General features: G+C 47.6%; 1 protein-coding gene across 1 annotated transcript in view; it reads left to right on the forward strand.

Annotated features, from left to right (window-relative positions):
* Window positions 1-15,438, forward strand: part of cblb (Cbl proto-oncogene B, E3 ubiquitin protein ligase) — a 182,187-nt gene extending 166,749 nt beyond the window's left edge. The window contains exons 15-18 of the mRNA XM_056285166.1: window positions 339-402; window positions 486-653; window positions 7,593-7,715; window positions 12,428-15,438. Of these exons, the coding sequence (XP_056141141.1) occupies window positions 339-402; window positions 486-653; window positions 7,593-7,715; window positions 12,428-12,687 (615 nt within the window). The 3' untranslated portion in view covers window positions 12,688-15,438. The remainder of the gene's footprint in view (window positions 1-338; window positions 403-485; window positions 654-7,592; window positions 7,716-12,427) is intronic.
* Window positions 15,439-21,341: the final 5,903 nt, after the last annotated feature.

The following is a 21,341-nucleotide window of genomic DNA, read 5'->3' on the forward strand; positions in this document are numbered from 1 at the left end:
AATGTTTGCAGGCGTGATGTGTTGACTGTTGTCAGTAAAAATACACCTCTTGCCATTTGTCTGACAGATGGCAACAGATCTGTATGTGAAGTTTCCTGTTTGTGGCTCTGGGTAGTTCATTTCCCTCTTGGGGAGCACAGTGTCTAGGTTGTGTAAGTATTTGAAAGGATAAATCCTCTACTGTAATAATGACCCATAACTTCTCCCAACAAACTGGAAGTCAAACCTATGAACACACAACGCGTGTGCCTCTTTCCCGGGCCTGCAAGTCCTCTTGTAATATTCCTTGCTATGAAACCCTCTCCTGCCCTTTTTCTGTTTTTTATTTGATGGGCTAGCCTACCATTGCCAGCTCCTCTCTGGCAGTGGCCCATGAGGAGGTTACTCACATTTTGCAGCAGTGTTTGTCTCCTCCTCGTGGAACAAGTTATAAACCTTGGCACGATACGAAAGCTCAATCTTGTGTTTTTCTGTCGTTTTTGTAGCAGTGGAGGATCCCTTCAACAGCCGCCCACCATCCCAGCCCCCACCTTTGCCTCCGGCGAGACACAGCTTCACAGACTTCTCCTCCACTTCCTCCACTTCCTCTGCCTCCGTCATCTCCCGCCCCCACAGACCTTCCTCTGGACACGAGCACTTGCTTTTAACCCCTGGTGAGATGAGTGATGTGTATCGTTACGATTCTCGCGGTACTCTACTCTTACTGATACTACCGATCCGGCACTTTAACGGCAATCTATTATTAGGAGTAGGGATGGGTATCATTATGATTCTAGCGGTACTCTACTCTTACCGATACTACCGATCAGGTACTTTAACGGTAATCTATTATTAGGAGTAAGGATGGGTATCGTTAAGATTTTAACGGTACTGCTACTCTTACCGATACTACCGATCCGGTACGGTAATGGTAATCTATTATTAGGAGTAAGGATGGGTATCGTTACGATTTTATCGGTACTGCTACTCTTACTGATACTACCGATCCGGTACTTTAATGGCAATCTATTATTAAGAGTATGGATGGTTATCGTTACGATTCTAGCGGTACTCTACTCTTACCGATACTACCGATCCGGTACTTTAACGGTGAACTATTAGATTACCGTTAAAGTATCGGATCGGTAGTATCGATAAGAGTAGAGCACCGTTAACATCTTAACGATACCCATCCCTAACTACCGATCCGGTACTTTAACGGTAATCTATTATTAGGAGTAGGGATGGGCATCGTTAAGATTTTAATGGTACTCTACTCTTACCGATACTACCGATCCGGTACTTTAACGGTAATCTTGTTGGTTCTTTCTGTTCTTTTTTTAAGAGAAAAGAAGAACAACAGAATTAACGTTGCTTTATTCTCTCGTGTCTGAACACAGCGTTACTTTTAACCACTAAACCGTGTCTGTATGACGCAGTTAACTGTGTGTGGCTCTGGGCTGCTAGCATGTATGCATCTTAACTTCTGGAGGTTCTGAATTGCTGGTTCATCTAGAATAGAGTAAGTATCATCTTTCTTGCTTAACAAGTTGCTATTAGTCTTATTCCAGCTGCTTGAGTATTAGTCCTTTTCTCTATACAGCTGCTGCTGGTTCCTAGTGGGATCTTATTCTAGCTGTAGCTGTCTTATTCTATTTACTTACTTGTCTTATTTTTATTCTGTTTACTTACTTGTCTTATTTACTTATTCTAGCTGTAGCTGTTTTTCACCTAGTGTGCCCTTAAATATTTCTTGTTGCCTAGCTGTTTTGACTTAGTTATCCTTTTAGCTTATAAATATATTCCTTGGTAACTTGCTGTTTGCAGTTTTAATAGTGTTGTGTGGGTTTGATAGAGTTTTATATAAGTGTCCAGTTTCTGGGCAATAGGCCTATTTTCAGTGTACCTCTGTGGCCAATTGGGTGTTAAGTGGCCAGGGTGTGGCCTGCACTCATGGCAGACAATTAGCAATCAGTGTTCTTTAAATCACTGCTGCTACGTGGAAGCGTCAGGCAAACAAGCCACGGTTGAACGATGGCTAGAGTGAACAAAGGCAAGCACGACTTTTTCAAGCCAAGACTTCGTCAAGCAAGGACTGCTCTTTTTAGATCCGGTCAGACATCTGTATCTTGTGTACCTTGTATAGACTATGTATTACCTTCGCATTCCTGTCCTTTCCTCTTCTTGGGGCTGGCATAGACGTTGGGCCACTCCTAGGTGCTGTGACCCAACCAATCTCATCTATCCCACTCTCTCTACTTACGTTGAGCAAGTGGTGACGGGAGGGCTCTGGAATTGCCAGTCTGCGGTGCCAAAAGCTGAGTTTATCTCAGGCTACACATCCTTGCTCTCCCTCAAATTTCTTACTCTAACTGAGACCTGGATCATGCCAGAAAATACTACCACACCCGCAGCTCTGTCAGATGTGTACTCTTTTTCTCACACTCCCAGAGCTGGGAGGCGAGGTGGTGGTACTGGCCTGCTAATCTCCCTGAAATGGAAATACTCTCTTGTTCCCAGTTCCCATTCCACAACTTTCTCTGCCCTCTTTTGAATTTCATGTTGTTACTGTCTCTTATCCAGTCAAACTCACCATCGTGGTTGTGTACCGCCCACCAGGCCCCCTTGGTGAGTTTCTGGAGGAGCTTGACACACTTGTCTCGCACTTCCCTGTTGATGACTCTGCACTTATCCTTCTCAGTGACTTCAACATCCACACTAACAAGCTAGATCCTCTTCTCTCTTTCCTCTCCCCCTTTGACCTTTCACCTCTCACCCTCTCCTCCTACCCACAAGACTGGAAACCAGCTGGACCTTATTTTTACTAGACACTGTCCTATTTCCAATCTCTCTGTTACTCCCCTCCAGCTCTCTGACCACTATTTCATGTCCTACTCTCTTCACCCCGCTCAGCCCCTTCCCCTACCTACATGGTTTCCACTTGTAGACACCGCTGCTCTCTCTCCGCCACTGATCTTTCTTCCTCTGTTACCGCTATCCTCCCTACACCTAAATCTTTCTCTCTCCTACCCCCTGACACTGCTACTGATCATCTTCTCTCTACCCTCTCCTCTTCTCTGGACAATCTCTGTCCCCTCACCTCCAGGCCTGCATGCCCAACTCCACCTGCCCCTTGGCTGACCGACTCAGTACGTACGGACAGATGGAGCCTGAGAGTGGCAGAGCGCAAATGAAGAAAAGGCAAACTCCCAGAGGACCTTCTCAACTTCCAATCTCTTCTTTCCACTTTCTCCTCTTCCCTTTCTGCTGCTAAGGCTGCCTTCTATCGCTCTAAAATCCTATCCTCTGCCTCTAATCCTAAGAAACTCTTTGAAACCTTCTCTACACTTCATCAACCCCCACCTCCTCCTCCTACTTCCTCCCTTCTCCCTGATGACTTCGCTAACTTCTTTGACAAGAAGGTAAACGACATCAGATCCTCCTTTTCTCACCAACCGGTTAGTGCTGCTTGCACTATCCCACCTCACTCCCCTCTCCTCCGACGAGGTTCTAAACCTCATCACATCCAGTCGCCCCACCACATGCTCCCTTGACCCGGTCCCCTCCCCTCTTCTTCAGTCTATAGCACCTGAACTCCTTCCCCTTCTAACCCACCTCATCAACACCTCCCTCCAGGCAGGATGTTTTCCATCTGCCTTCAAGACTGCTAGAGTCACCCCCCTTCTCAAGAAACCATCACTTAACCCCTCTGACTTCAAAACTACAGACCGGTTTCCCTTCTACCCTTTCTATCAAAAACTTTTGAACATGCGGTCTTTAACCAACTTTCTTTGTACCTCCACCAGAACAACCTCCTGGACCCCAACCAGTTTGGGTTCAGGGTGGGTCACTCGACAGAGACAGCCCTCCTTGTAGTGACAGAATCGCTGCACTCTGCGAGAGCAAACTCTCTCTCCTCTGTCCTGATACTCCTGGACCTATCAGCTGCGTTCGACACAGTGAACCACCACATCCTCCTCTCTACCCTCGAGGGGCTGGGTGTCACAGGCTCTGCACTCTCAGTGTTTGCAACCTACCTGACGGCTCACTCCTCACAGGTGACATGGAGGGGATCTGTGTCGGAGCCTCGCAGACTGACTACAGGCATTCTACAGGGTTCGGTTCTGAGTCCCCTCCTTTTCTCCCTGTAAACGACATCCCTGGGTTCTGTTATTCGCTTGCATGACTTCTCTTACCATTGTTATGCTGATGACACCCAGCTGATCTTGTCCTTTCCTCCCTCTGACACACAAGTAGAGACACACATTGCTGCATGCTTGACTGACATCTCGGAGTGGATAGCAACACACCACCTGAAGCTCAATCTGGACAAGACAGAGATGATATTCCTCCCGGGGAAAGGTTGCCCATACCGAGACCTGGCCATTACCATTGACAACACCGTGGTGACGCCAACTCGGACTGTGAGGAATCTGGGTGTGATCCTGGACAACCAACTGTCGTTTGCTGAAAACGTTGCATCAGTTGCTCGCTCCTGCAGATTTCTCCTCTATAACATCAGGAGGATTTGCCCATTCCTCACCGACAAGACAGCACAGGTGCTCATCCAGGCTCTGGTCATCTCCCGGCTGGACTACAGCAACTCCCTCCTTGCTGGCGCCCCGGCGTCGGCCATCAGACCTCTGGAGCTTGTTCAGAAAGCTGCAGCTCGTCTGGTGTTCAACCGCCCTAAGCTGTCCCACACAACTCCCCTTCTCATGTCCCTATACTGGCTCCCAGTAGCTGCTCGCATCCAGTTTAAGACTCTGGTTCTAGCCTACAGGGCAGTGAAAGGAACAGCTCCTTCCTATCTCCAGGCCATGGTCAAGCCCTACACCCCCGCCCAACCACTTCGCTCTGCTGCTTCGGGATGCCTGGTTGCCACGTCACTCAGAGGCCCCTGCTGCCGATTGACCCGGTCACGGTTCTGTTCTGTCCTGGCCCCACAGTGGTGGAATGAACTCCCCACTGATGTCAGGACAGCGGAGTTGCTGCTCATCTTTCGGTGCAGGTTGAAAACTCACCTCTTCAAGAACTACTACCCTGTTACTTGCTCTTAGCACTTATTGTATTCACTCATTGTATTTACTGTAGCACTGGTTTCGCTCATAGATGCTTGTTTAGATGCACTTATGACCTCTGATGACTAGTAGTTCTCTTAAATGATGCACTTATTGTAAGTCGCTTTGGATAAAAGTGCCGGCTAAATGACTGTAATGTCATGTCATGTAATGTAATAACATACCTGAGCTGGACGGGCTGACAGACGAACTACGAGCTACGCAGTCCCACACTGCATTTGTCCGCCTGTATCTGATGCACTTTCACCAGATGTTTCACCAGACCGCTTGTGTTGCTGCCCTACATGCAGAAGACTTATTGTACTTGTGGCAGCGAGCGTTGTCAGCATCGACTGTAGTGAAGTACAACCAGACTTCTGACCGTCTAGCTCCCTCTCCGCCCTGTCACCAAGAGCAGGCGCTGTGTGTGTGTGTGTGTGTGAGTTTGGCAGAGAGCTGGCCCCGCCCCTCGGCTCACACATATGACAGGCTGCGATGCGAGACAGAGAGGTCTTCCTCCCCGGATTGGGAATAGTGTAAGTGCATCACAGACAGATGTTTATTGCGACTCAGAAAAGGAGTAGGTGGTTTAAAAGGTGCAAGATAACCTATATGTAGCCTACATAGATGGGACATTTATTTTCTTCATTTCTCCAATACCGATAGCAGCACCATCAACGTTGGAGCTTATCAATACTACGGTCTTTAATAATTTAGCACCGGCCTGTTTAATACCAGGTGTCAGTACCCATCCCTACGTGAGATTGAAATCTTGGGACACAAAATAACACATCACCTACATAAGCAGAAAATCTGTTGCTAAGGCAAAACACATGAGGACATTCCTCCTGGTGGATTATTATGATGCACTATGCACTGTTGGCGGCATGGTGGTGCAGTGGTTAGCGTGGTCGCCTCCCAGCAAGAAGGTCTGTGGGAGGACTGTGGGAGGAAACCGGAGCACCCAGTTTCCTCCCACAGTCCAAAGACATGTACACTCACCGGCCACTTTATTAGGCACACCTGTCCAACTGCTCATTAACGCAAATTTCTAATCAGCCAATCACATGGCAGCAACTCAATGCATTTAGGCATGTAGACATGGTCAAGACGATCTGCTGCAGTTCAAACCGAGCATCAGAATGGGGAAGAAAGGTGATTTAAGTGACTTTGAACGTGGCATGGTTGTTAGTGCCAGACGGGCTGGTCTGAGTATTTCAGAAACTGCTGATCTACTGGGATTTTCATGCACAACCATCTCTAGGGTTTACAGAGAATGGCCCGAAAAAGAGAAAATATCCAGTGAGCGGCAGTTCTGTGGGCGAAAATGCCTTGTTGATGCCAGAGGTCAGAGGAGAATGGCCAGACTGGTTCGAGCTGATAGAAAGGCAACAGTAACTCAAATAACCACTCATTACAACCGAGGTATGCAGAAGAGCATCTCTGAACGCACAACACGTCGAACCTTGAGGCAGATGGGCTACAGCAGCAGAAGACCACACCGGGTGCCACTCCTGTCAGCTAAGAACAGGAAACTGAGGCTACAATTCGCACAGGCTCACCAAAATTGGACAATAGAAGATTGGAAAAACGTTGCCTGGTCTGATGAGTCTCGATTTCTGCTGCGACATTCGGATGGTAGGGTCAGAATTTGGCGTCAACAACATGAAAGCATGGATCCATCCTGCCTTGTATCAACGGTTCAGGCTGGTGGTGGTGGTGTAATGGTGTGGGGGATATTTTCTTGGCACACTTTGGGCCCCTTAGTACCAACTGAGCATCGTGTCAACGCCACAGCCTACCTGAGTATTGTTGCTGACCATGTCCATCCCTTTATGACCACAGTGTTCCCATCTTCTGATGGCTACTTCCAGCAGGATAACGCGCCATGTCATAAAGCTCGAATCATCTCAGACTGGTTTCTTGAACATGACAATGAGTTCACTGTACTCAAATGGCCTCCACAGTTACCAGATCTCAATCCAATAGAGCACCTTTGGGATGTGGTGGACCGGGAGATTCACATCATGGATGTGCAGCCGACAAATCTGCAGCAACTACGTGATGCTATCATGTCAATGTGGACCAAACTCTCTGAGGAATGTTTCCAGTACCTTGTTGAATCTATGCCACTAAGGATTAAGGCAGTTCTGAAGGCAAAAGGGGGTCCAACCCGGTACTAGCAAGGTGTAGCTAATAAAGTGGCCAGTGAGTGTAGGTCAGGTGAATTGGCCATACTAAATTGTCCCTAGGAATGAATGTGTGTGTGTGTGTGGGTGTGTGTGTGTGTGTGTGTGTGTGTGTGTGTGTGTGTGTGTGTGTGTGTGTCAGCCAGCCCTGTGCTGGCCTGGCAGCCTGTCCAGGGTGTCTCCCCGCCTGCCGCTCAATGACGGCTGGGATAGGCTCCAGCATCCCCGCAACCCTGAGAGCAGGATAAGCGGTTTGGATAATGGATGGATGGACTATGGACTGTTGCACTTTAAGAGCCAGCTCCTTGACCTTTTGACCTTTTGTCACATTGTATTAATTTGGTTGTTCTGTCTCTCTGCCCAGACACTGTGTTTGACATGCTGAACAACGCTGCGCCTCTGCCACCACTCAGAAGACAGGCAGGAGACAGTGTCAAAGGCCTTCCTAGAGGCTGCCTGGAGTATGACCATTTGCCAGGCACACAAGGTAGAACAGCCAACGGCATCTCTGCATTAGGGGCTGGTGGGGCCTGGCCCCACCAGATGTTGCCATTGCATGACATGATCAATAATTTGGTGCAACAAGTAATATATTTGGTGGCGCAGTGGTTAGCACGGTCGCGTCACAGCAACAAGGTCCTGGGTTCAAGCCCTGGGGTAGTCCAACCTTGGGGTCGTCCCGGGTCGTCCTCTGTGTGGAGTTTGCATGTTCTCCCTGTGTCTTTGTGGGTTTCCTCCGGGTACTCCGGTTTCCTCCCACAGTCCAAACACATGTAGGTCAGGTGACTCAGCCATTCTAAATTGCCCCTAGGTGTGTGTGTGTGTGTGTGTGTGTGTGGGCCCTGTGTGATGGCCGGGTGGCCTGTCCAGGGTGTCTCCCCGCCTGCCGCCCAATGGCTGCTGGGATAGACTCCAGCATCCCCGCGACCCTGCGAGCAGGATAAGCAGTTTGGAGAATGGATGGATGGAAGTGATATTTGTTTCTTGGAATCATTGTTGCACATTTATTACACATGACAACGGAAGCGCTGTCCGATAAATTCCAAATACCTCCCTGTAGCTGTTGTGTAACAGTCAGTACTGCTCCTAGCAGCCTTCATTAACCAAGTGAGCAGGTGAAAACACTGTGTGCATGTTCAACATGCGTTCAGTACTGGGCTGCAGGGCAAGAGCATGTTTGCCCCAGCCAATAAAAATAATAGAGTGACACATGTCCAGACGTTTAATGAACGTCATTTACAGTATCGGCATTGCTACGCAGCTACGCGCAACACCATTTGACACCACAACAGGTTAAATGCACTTGCTATGCCATCAATTGAAAATGAATTCATTCATGGATTGGTGGTGTTGGACGGAAAAGTTATTTTACAAGTTTGTCCAGATGGAAGATTGTTGTGCATCTTTTCTTTTCAAGCAGTGAACGTCACTGTGAGTCTATTTTGCATTATTACGAGGCAGGTTATTTTGGCTGTAGGCCAGTGGTCTCACACTGCTTGACAGTGTGTAGTTGGGTCAGGGCCGTCCGGGGCTCAGCACTGCCACGTAGCACCGCAGCATCTTCAGGCGGAGTTGAGCACCGGCAACAAAAAACATCTTCCGTCAACAATTAATGTTGCTCATACATTTTTACTCGTCCTTCATTGTTAAAAGAATACATATATGGGGCATCCGGGTGACATGGCCGTCTATTCCGTTACTTACCAACATGGGGATCGCCGGTTCGAATCCCTGTGTTTACCTACAGCTTGGTCGGGCGTCCCTACAGACATAATTGGCCGTGTCTGTGGGTGGGAAGCCAGATGTGGGTATGTGTCCTGGTCGCTGCACTAGCGCCTCCTCTGGTCGGTCAGGGTGCCTGTTCAGGGGGGAGGGGGAACTGGGGGGAATAGCGTGATCCTCCCACGTGCTACGTCCCCCTGGTGAAACTCCTCACTGTCAGGTGAAAAGAAGCGGCTGGTGACTCCACTTGTATGGGAGGAGGCATGTGGTAGTCTGCAGCCCTCCCCGGATCAGCAGAGGGGGTGGAGCAGAGACCGGGGTAACATTTTTAAAAAAAGATAAAGCGCTATATAAATGTAAGCCGTTATTAATTCCACATTAGTGTTGCTATCAGAGAGACCGTTCTGGTCACATGACTTTGTGTTCTTGTTCTCTTCTTCAGCGGTAACAACACACGGATACAGATGCACAGGAAGGTGGTGCACCTATAGAAAGGTTTTATTGTCATCATCTGTAGTTTTGACACATTCGTTCACATTTCACATGAAATGAAATGATAAAGTGATTCTGGTTCTGGTTCTGCACACCGCCGCCAGTGTCCAGAAGACTCTGATGAGCGTCTCAGTGTTCAGAGGCTTGTGTCACCTTGTTATGTTTTGTTAACAGTTTGTCAAATTACAGTGGCTTGCAAAAGTATTCATACCCCTTGAACTTTTCTACATTTAGTCATATTACGACCACAAACATAAATGTTTTTTATCGGAATTTTATGTGAAAGACCAACACAAAGTGGCACACAATTGTGAAGTACAAAGAAAATTATTCATGATTTTAATTTTTTTTTACAAATAAAAAACTGAAAAGTGTGGTGTTCCAAAGTATTCAGCCCCCTTTTCTCTGAGTGCAACCAATTGCCTTCAGAAGTTGCCTGATGATTGCTGAATGATCGAATGTTGACCTAATGACTAAATAGAGGCAACCTGTGTGTAATCTAATTTCAGTACAAATACAGCTGTTCTGTGACGGCCTCAGAGGTTTGTTAAGAGAATATTGGGGAGCAAACAGCATCATGAAGTCCAAGGAACACACCAGACAGGTCAGGGATAAAGTTGTGGAGAAGTTTAAAGCAGGGTTAGGCTATAAAAAGATTTCCCAAGCTTTGAACATCTCACGGAGCACTGTTCAATCCATCATCCGGAAATGGAGAGAGTATGGCACAACTGCAAACCTACCAAGACACGGCCGTCCACCTAAACCTACAGGCCGAACAAGGAGAGCACTGATCAGAGATGCAGCCAAGAGGCCCGTGGTGACTCTGGACGAACTGCAGAGATCCACAGCTCAGGTGGGGGAATCTGTCCACAGGACAACTATTGGTCCTGCACTGCACAAATCTGGCCTTTATGGAAGAGTGGCAAGAAGAAAGCCATTGTTAAAAGAAAACCATAAGAAGACCCGTTTGCAGTTTGCCAGAAGCCATGTGGGGGACACAGCAAACATGTGGAAGAAGGTGCTCTGGTCAGATGAGACCAAAATTCTACTTTTTGGCCTAAATGCAAAACGCTATGTGTGGCGGAAAACTAACACTGCACATCACTCTGAACACACCACCATCCCCACTGTCAAACATGGTGGAGGCAGCATCATGCTCTGGGGGTGCTTCTCTTCAGCAGGGACAGGGAAGATGGTCAGAGTTGATGGGAAGATGGATGGAGCCAAATACAGGGCAATCTTGGAAGAAAACCTGTTGGAGTCTGCAAAAGACTTGAGACTGGGGCCTCCAGAGGTTCACCTTCCAGCAGGACAACGACCCTAAACATAAAGCCCGGGCTACAATGGAATGGTTTAAAACAAAACATATTCATGTGTTAGAATGGCCCAGTCAAAGTCCAGACCTAAATCCAATTGAGAATCTGTGGCAAGATCTGAAAACGGCCGTTCACAAACGCTCTCCATCTAATCTGACGGAGCTTGAGCTGTTTTGCAAAGAAGAATGGGCAAACATTTCAGTTTAGATGTGCAAAGCTGGTAGAGACGTACCCCAAAAGACTTGCAGCTGTAATTGCGGCAAAAGGCGGTTCCACAGAGTATTGACTCAGGGGGGCTGAATATTTTTGCACACCACACTTTTCAGTTTTTTATTTGTAAAATTTTTTTTAAATCATGTATAATTTTCTTTGTACTTCACAATTGTGTGCCACTTTGTGTTGGTCTTTCACATAAAATTCCAATAAAATATATTAATGTTTGTGGTCGTAACGTGACAAAATGTGGAAAAGTTCAAGGGGTATGAATACTTTTGCAAGCCACTGTATATCAATCAGATTTTGTAGTCAGTGTGCACTCAGGGCAACCCTGAAACCACACAAGGAATCCTGTTAGAATCACGTGGCTATACAAGGTTACGCATCAGTCGTGTGACGTCATTCTAATCCCTGTCTCCACCTCCGCTAACTCCTGCACACGTTACGTTGTAAGTGCATTTGTGATTTCCAGAGGTGGAAAACTCCACTTCAGAAAGCAGAAGTCCTAACCATGTATTTGCTCCACCCATGCACTAAACCAGCTGATTCTAATTAGCGCAACACTTCAGCCAGGTAGGAGAACTAATTACTGAAATCAGTTGGTTTAGTCCATGGGTGGAGCAAATACATGGTTAGGACTTCTGCTTTCTGAAGCGGAGTTTTCCTCCTCTGGTGACATCATTCAGTGATGAGACGCTGGTTTGGATTCATCGAGCTAGTAGGATTGTGTGTGTGTAGTTTGTTGGACGAGTGGGACGCTGCCCATACACGCTTTGTTGGCCCCACCAGGCGTTGCGTGCCTGAGACGCCACTGATGACACCGTCTTTCTTTATCAGCACAGACGCTTCCGCCTGCTCCGCTGCTCGGACGAGCTCAGGCTGCTGGACGACTACCTCTGCCTGCAGGTTGCCTGCCCCTCACAAGCCCCTCACATGAAGAAGGCCGGAATGCCGTGTCGGAACGCCGTGTCGGAACACCGTGTCGGTGTTTGGGCCGGAACGCCGTGTCGGTGTAGTGTTTGTGGAGTACCTCCGTGCACATGACGCATGCCTTGAGCCGCTGCGTCACGTGGTGACGTCAGACCGGCGTTTCCGGCAAATGAATCGTGTGACTGACAGTCAGTCTACACGTGACGGCTGTTTTGCGGCGTCAGTAGTTGTTGGTTGTGTTGCCAGGAGACCTTTGCAGATGTCTTCACCATTAGCATCCATTTGGTGTGGCGTGTGGGGGTAAATCTGTACACTAGAGAACAAGCAGAGGGGTGGAGGTTTAGTCTAGGGGCTTGCTTCCGGGCCCTGGAGACCTGCCGCCTGTTGGTACCGCAGCTAGCCCGTCCTAACGCCTCGGAGGAGGAACACACATTTCCAGGTTACTGTGTGAACTTGAACTGCAGGCCTTTGAATTCGATTTCGGCCTCATTCCTCTAACTGTGCCTCCTTCTTTCTCTCCTAGTTGCTACGGACTGTCTGCAGGCGCCTGCAAGGCCACCTAAGCCCCTTCCAAGGAAGATCCCCCCAGAAATCCAGCAGGGAAAGCCCCACACCTTGGAATCGGCGAGTGAAAATGTGGATGCCAAGATCGCCAAGCTAATGGGAGAGGGTTACTCCTTTGAGGACGTCAAGCGGGCGCTAATGATCGCCCAGAACAAAGTGGAGGTGGCCCGGAATATTCTGAGAGAGTTTGCCTTGGTGGCCCCCAGAATCAACCTTTAGTCCGAGAGACAGCAGGAAAGCTGTGTCTCTGAACGAGACGACCCAGAAGGGCTTCTTCTGCAGTCTGCTCGGCCTTGGAATTTAAAAGAAACAACAGGGACTCCAGAAAACCACACAATATTTAAAGGGAGACTTGCCTTTCTTTGAGAGATGACAATACACAACAATGTGGCTCAAAACCAAACCTGATGGTGGCAGAGTGGAGAGAAACGAGGGAGAATCGAGTGTCTGTGCAAGACAACGATGTGTAAATCTGTGAAAAAAGAAGAAGAACCTGGCTTGTTGTTTACTGTGAGCTTTGCCGGTGCTGGCCTCTGGTTTCTAAACGCTCCTGTTTCCAGTGTGTCATGAGGCCTGGGCCTCCACAAACTCCTCACCCTGCTGCTGTTACTGTTCTCCACCTCCTGCCCCCTCCCCCACACATCTGATTGGAAAAGCATTTCTTCACAAGATAATGTGTTCATCACTGAGAAAGGTGCCCTGTGTCCAATATGCATATTGTTGAAGACATTTTTATTTAAGCCAACAGGGGGAGCCAGACTGTCATGTTTTGTTTTTTTAATGGACCCAATTCATGTCCACTGGTGTCTATATACCTTCTGTCTCTGATGTTTATTTTTCTTTATTGTGTTCCTCCACTTAACTCTTGTTTCACCTCCCATCTATGTCCACCTGTCATGTGACTGCTGCAGGGCCTGCTGCAGGGCCTGAGACAGTACTTGATGGCGTGCCTGGCGTGGAGCTGACTGGTACACAGTACTTGATGGTGTGCCTGGCGTGGAGCTGACTGGTAGGGTTTAACAAGCGAGACAAAAGGCTGTGGAATTAGGGGAGGGAGGCGTAGCCGGAGCTGTGACACCGTCTGTCTTGCCTTATCGATCCCCGGTCCTGCCAGACCGGGTGAACATTATGAGACCGTTCCACACATGCCTCTTGGTTAGCCTCATTGTGAGTACACAGGAAGACAGGAATGTGAGCGCTGTGGTGGGGAGGGTAAAAAAAATGTGTTTTCCATTTCTGCTCCAAGGTCACAGCTTCATCAGTTACACGACTTTGCGTGGCGGACAACTCGCCTATGAATGTATTTGCTCTGCGTGAGTGAGCTGTCATTTTTTACACTCTGAAGATTCACTCAGGCCAAAGTAAGCCCTGAAACGATGCAGAAATGGGTCTTTTGTCTTGGACTTTACGCGTGTCCGAGTCCAGTGGACATGTGGTACAGCAGCATGTGTGTGTGCTCGTGTCTGTATGGACCTGCATCTCGAGACATCAAATCATTTAAATGATTAGCGGAACTGTTGTGCACACCAGGAACAGCCAGAAACCGGACTCGTTCCTAAGCCCACACCACACGCACTGCAGTCACGCTCTGCACCGCTCACTGGCGTCCTGGCCGTCATGTGACACACACATGACAGCTGTCAGTCTTGAGACATTTGAGAAATCAGGTGGTTAAATGGACTGCATTTATATAATGCTTTACAACCGATGCCTCACATTTTACACACACACACACACACTCGTACACCACTGGCGGTGTCAACCATGCGAGGTAACACACAACGACCTCATTGGGAGCAGTTAAGGGTTACGTGTCTTGCTCAGGGACACCTCGACATTTTGGGCGGGAGGAGTCGAGGATCGAACCGGTAACCCTCCAGTTACCGGACGAGCTGCTCTTCTTCCTGCTGAGAGAAGTTGTTTGCCATGCATGGCACGGGGTGCATTTTACCCTGTAAGACCTTTAGAAAGAAAACAGCAGCAGGCTGTCTAGATGCAGACGGGGAGGAGTAACGCAGTTGCTATGGCGATGGGTTGGCATTAATCAGCTGACCTCTGAACCTGCAGTCATTTGTTTTGCTTTGTTTCTGCCCCCTACTGGCTGCAAGAAGACTCCTCAATGCCTTGTGCTGGACCCGTGGTAAGATACAAAGCAGTGATAAGTTGAATTTGTTTTCTGGTTCTTGGGGCTGGTGTCCAGACTGGCTGTAGTGGTGTACCAGGGGTGAGGTCCTCCATCAGGGCCACTTGACCCACACTGCGTGGCCAGAGGGCCGGCATCAGGCGCAGGGGTGAAGCCATGCTTGGCGACAGGAGGCTTAACCGTGGGCAACGCTGCTGCCAGTGAAAGTGATCTGGCAGGCCGGGCTCTCTAAGGGGTATGACGCACCCTTACTGTGGGTTTTCAGTGATCTGGGTTGTATCTGATGCAGACTCAGGCCAAGCCACCATGCTGCGCTGTAACTAAGGGTCTTGTGGAAGCTGTGCGCCTTCACTCACTTGAATCTCCTTTTTACATACAAAATACTTCACCAGACTTTCTTTTGGCTGACTTGAAACCTGATTACCTAAATGTGTTGTCTTCACGCCTAGTGGCCATGGTCAGATGGATCCTAGCTATACTGTCTTCACGCCTAGTGGCCGTGGTCAGATGGATCCTAGCTATACTGTCTTCACGCCTAGTGGCCGTGGTCAGATGGATCCTAGCTATACTGTCTTCATGCCCTAGTGGCCGTGGTCAGATGGATCCTAGCTATACTGACTTCACGCCTAGTGGCCGTGGTCAGATGGATCCTAGCTATACTGTCTTCACGCCTAGTGGCCGTGGTCAGATGGATCCTAGCTATACTGTCTTCACGCCTAGTGGCCGTGGTCAGATGGATCCTAGCTATACTGTCTTCACGCCTAGTGGCCGTGGTCAGATGGATCCTAGCTATACTGACTTCACGCCTAGTGGCCGTGGTCAGATGGATCCTAGCTATACTGTCTTCACGCCTAGTGGCCGTGGTCAGATGGATCCTAGCTATACTGTCTTCACGCCTAGTGGCCGTGGTCAGATGGATCCTAGCTATACTGTCTTCACGCCTAGTGGCCGTGGTCAGATGGATCCTAGCTATACTGTCTTCACGCCTAGTGGCCGTGGTCAGATGGATCCTAGCTATACTGTCTTCACGCCTAGTGGCCGTGGTCAGATGGATCCTAGCTATACTGTCTTCACGCCTAGTGGCCGTGGTCAGATGGATCCTAGCTATACTGTCTTCACGCCTAGTGGCCGTGGTCAGATGGATCCTAGCTATACTGTCTTCACGCCTAGTGGCCGTGGTCAGATGGATCCTAGCTATACTGTCTTCACGCCTAGTGGCCGTGGTCAGATGGATCCTAGCTATACTGTCTTCACGCCTAGTGGCCGTGGTCAGATGGATCCTAGCTATACTGTCTTCACGCCTAGTGGCCGTGGTCAGATGGATCCTAGCTATATTGTCTTCACGCCTAGTGGCCGTGGTCAGATGGATCCTAGCTATACTGTCTTCACGCCTAGTGGCCGTGGTCAGATGGATCCTAGCTATACTGTCTTCACGCCTAGTGGCCGTGGTCAGATGGATCCTAGCTATACTGTCTTCACGCCTAGTGGCCGTGGTCAGATGGATCCAAGCTATACTGTCTTCACGCCTAGTGGCCGTGGTCAGATGGATCCTAGCTATACTGACTTCACGCCTAGTGGCCGTGGTCAGATGGATCCTAGCTATATTGTCTTCACGCCTAGTGGCTGTGGTCAGATGGATCCTAGCTATACTGACTTCACGCCTAGTGGCCGTGGTCAGATGGATCCTAGCTATATTGTCTTCACGCCTAGTGGCCGTGGTCACTAAATGTTCAGCACGATTTTCTTTAACCACTTCATCAATGGTTGCGACAATGTCGGGTTTTGAGATCATGTGATGGGTTGTCTTCAGAAGATAAGGTTCTTGCTTTTCCCCATGAAATGAGATAAGGAAGGTGTTCTGCAAGGGTCTTCTAGCCCCCACGCAACTGCCCCCCCTTGTTGAGATGCTCTTTAAAGGGAACGCCGCTGCGTTGGTCATCCAATTAGAATGAGTGAATACGATCTGGCGGCACGGTGGTGCAGCAGTTAGCACGGTCATCTCACAGCAAGAAGGTCCTGAGTTCGAGCCCCGGGGTAGTCCAACCTTGAGGGTCGTCCTCTGTGTGGAGTTTGCATGCTCTCCCCGTGTCTGTGTGGGTTTCCTCCTGGTGCTCCGGTTTCCTCCCATAGTCCAAAGACATGTAGGTCAGGTGACTAGGCCGTACTACATTGTTCCTAGGTGTGTGTGTCAGCCCTGTGATGGCCTGGCGGCCTGTCCAGGGTGTCTCCCCACTTGCCACCCAATGACTGCTGGGATAGGCGCCAGCATTCCCGCGACCCTGAGAGCAGGATAAGCGGTCTGGATGGATGGATGATGATGTGAAATTATTGGTCGGACAAGTAAAAGTAAAGTCATCTGTTGTGCTTAAAACGATTCAGGAGAACTGGATGAGAAAGCCGATGCAGCACATGACGGTGTATGAGCATAGCGCAGAACCTAACTCCATCTGCCAGTTCAGAAGCTGCTCTCCTCCGGTGGCAGCGGGAGATGGAAATCCATGTGAGTTCGGACATGATGCGATATTGGGGGCTGTTTTTAAATTCACAAGTAGCAAATTTGTCTTTTCAGCCTTTTCCCAGTAATTCTTCACATTCAGTTCTTGTGATTGTCGAACCACCCTGCGGATGAGCATGCTGCCCTTGCGTACGGGAGTAGCTTATGTCAGAGTTGAAATTCAGCAGAAGTCCCCTTTATCTCTGAACTTAAATTTGCACTGACCTGATTTTTCTCTCAAACATGAAAGTCTGTGTTCAGAATTGACAAATCTGCCCCCACCCACCCACCCACGCCGCGGACAGTTTAAGTGGCCTTAAGTTGCAAAGGCAGTTTATTTTTATTTTTGTTTTTTTATTCCATTTTCTTAACATTGGTAACAAATACTGTCAATAAATATGTAAAGCGTAGAGTAATGTGCAATTAATTTATACATTAATGCCTTTTCTTGATATGTTATTTTCATGGATAAGTAAATAAAGGTCTTCACTTTTTTAAATGTGTGTGCGGTGGCTATATGGCTATCGTGTGTCTGACGTCTCCCTCTTCCCATATACAATTTCTGCAGAACTTTGCCGTTATCAGGCAAACAACAAATCGACTGGAATGTGTAGGGATTTACTATCTTGCACCTTTGTTGATTTTTTTTTCCCCCATGCATGTCCTGAGATGGTTTTTCAGTTGCCATGATGTAGTTTTTTTTTTTTAACCTGCACTAAATAACACATACGCACAGATTACTGCACACTGTTTCTTCACCTGCACTAAATAACACATGCACACATAGATTACTGCACACTGGCTCTTCACCTGCACTAAATAACACACGCACACACATAGATTACTGCACACTGGCTCTTCACCTGCACCAAATAACACATGCACACATAGATTACTGCACACTGGTTCTTCACCTGCACTAAATAACACACACACACATAGATTACTGCACACTGGCTCTTCACCTGCACTAAATAACACATACACACATAGATTACTGCACACTGGCTCTTCACCTGCACTAAATAACACACGCACACACATAGATTACTGCACACTGGCTCTTCACCTGCACTAAATAACACACGCACACACATAGATTACTGCACACTGGTTCTTCACCTGCACTAAATAACACACGCACACATAGATTACTGCACACTGGCTCTTCACCTGCACTAAATAACACATGCACACACATAGATTACTGCACACTGGCTCTTCACCTGCACTAAATAACACATGCACACACATAGATTACTGCACACTGGCTCTTCACCTGCACTAAATAACACACGCACACACATAGATTACTGCACACTGGCTCTTCACCTGCACTAAATAACACATGCACACATAGATTACTGCACACTGGTTCTTCACCTGCACTAAATAACACACACACACATAGATTACTGCACACTGGCTCTTCACCTGCACTAAATAACACATGCACACATAGATTACTGCACACTGGTTCTTCACCTGCACTAAATAACACACACACACATAGATTACTGCACACTGGCTCTTCACCTGCACTAAATAACACATGCACACACATAGATTACTGCACACTGGCTCTTCACCTGCACTAAATAACACATGCACACACATAGATTACTGCACACTGGCTCTTCACCTGCACTAAATAACACACGCACACACATAGATTACTGCACACTGGCTCTTCACCTGCACTAAATAACACACGCACACACATAGATTACTGCACACTGGCTCTTCACCTGCACTAAATAACACATGCACACATAGATTACTGCACACTGGCTCTTCACCTGCACTAAATAACACATACACACATAGATTACTGCACACTGGCTCTTCACCTGCACTAAATAACACACACACACATAGATTACTGCACACTGGCTCTTCACCTGCACTAAATAACACATACACACATAGATTACTGCACACTGGCTCTTCACCTGCACTAAATAACACACACACCCATAGATTACTGCACACTGGCTCTTCACCTGCACTAAATAACACATACAAACATAGATTACTGCACACTGGTTCTTCACCTGCACCAAATAACACATGCACACACATAGATTACTGCACACTGGCTCTTCACCTGCACTAAATAACACATACACACATAGATTACTGCACACTGGCTCTTCACCTGCACTAAATAACACACACACCCATAGATTACTGCACACTGGCTCTTCACCTGCACTAAATAACACATACAAATATAGATTACTGCACACTGGCTCTTCACCTGCACTAAATAACACACACACACATAGATTACTGCACACTGGTTCTTCACCTGCACTAAATAACACATACACCCATAGATTACTGCACACTGGCTCTTCACCTGCACTAAATAACACATGCACACATAGATTACTGCACACTGGCTCTTCACCTGCACTAAATAACACACACACACACAGATTACTGCACACTGGTTCTTCACCTGCACCAAATAACACATGCACACATAGATTACTGCACACTGGCTCTTCACCTGCACTAAATAACACACACACACATAGATTACTGCACACTGGCTCTTCACCTGCACTAAATAACACATACACACATAGATTACTGCACACTGGTTCTTCACCTGCACTAAATAACACATACACACATAGATTACTGCACACTGGCTCTTCACCTGCACTAAATAACACATGCACACACATAGATTACTGCACACTGGTTCTTCACCTGCACCAAATAACACATGCACACACATAGATTACTGCACACTGGCTCTTCACCTGCACTAAATAACACATGCACACCCATAGATTACTGCACACTGGCTCTTCACCTGCACTAAATAACACACGCACACACATAGATTACTGCACACTGGCTCTTCACCTGCACTAAATATCACACGCACACACATAGATTACTGCACCCTGGCTCTTCACCTGCACTAAATAACACACGCACACATAGATTACTGCACACTGGTTCTTCACCTGCACTAAATAACACACGCACACAGATTACTGCACACTGGTTCTTCACCTGCACTAAATAACACATACAAACATAGATTACTGCACACTGGTTCTTCACCTGCACTAAATAACACACACACACATAGATTACTGCACACTGGCTCTTCACCTGCACTAAATAACACATACACACATAGATTACTGCACACTGGTTCCTCACCTGCACTAAATAACACATGCACACACAGATTACTGCACACTGGCTCTTCACCTGCACCAAATAACACACGCACACATAGATTACTGCACACTGGCTCTTCACCTGCACTAAATAACACATGCACACATAGATTACTGCACACTGGCTCTTCACCTGCACTAAATAACACATGCACACACATAGATTACTGCACACTGGCTCTTCACCTGCACTAAATAACACATGCACAGACATAGATTACTGCACACTGGCTCTTCACCTGCACTAAATAACACATGCACACATAGATTACTGCACACTGGCTCTTCACCTGCACCAAATAACACATGCACACACATAGATTACTGCACACTGGCTCTTCACCTGCACTAAATAACACATGCACACACATAGATTACTGCACACTGGCTCTTCACCTGCACCAAATAACACATACACACATAGATTACTGCACACTGGCTCTTCACCTGCACTAAATAACACACGCACACACATAGATTACTGCACACTGGCTCTTCACCTGCACCAAATAACACACGCACACACATAGATTACTGCACACTGGCTCTTCACCTGCACTAAATAACACACGCACACACATAGATTACTGCACACTGGCTCTTCACCTGCACTAAATAACACACGCACACACATAGATTACTGCACCCTGGCTCTTCACCTGCACTAAATAACACACGCACACATAGATTACTGCACACTGGTTCTTCACCTGCACTAAATAACACACGCACACATAGATTACTGCACACTGGTTCTTCACCTGCACTAAATAACACATACAAACATAGATTACTGCACACTGGCTCTTCACCTGCACCAAATAACACATGCAAACACATAGATTACTGCACACTGGTTCTTCACCTGCACTAAATAACACACACACACATAGATTACTGCACACTGGCTCTTCACCTGCACTAAATAACACATACACACATAGATTACTGCACACTGGTTCCTCACCTGCACTAAATAACACATGCACACACAGATTACTGCACACTGGCTCTTCACCTGCACCAAATA

The sequence above is a fragment of the Lampris incognitus genome, chromosome 8 (assembly GCF_029633865.1).
Source record: "Lampris incognitus isolate fLamInc1 chromosome 8, fLamInc1.hap2, whole genome shotgun sequence".
NCBI lineage: Eukaryota > Metazoa > Chordata > Actinopteri > Lampriformes > Lampridae > Lampris > Lampris incognitus.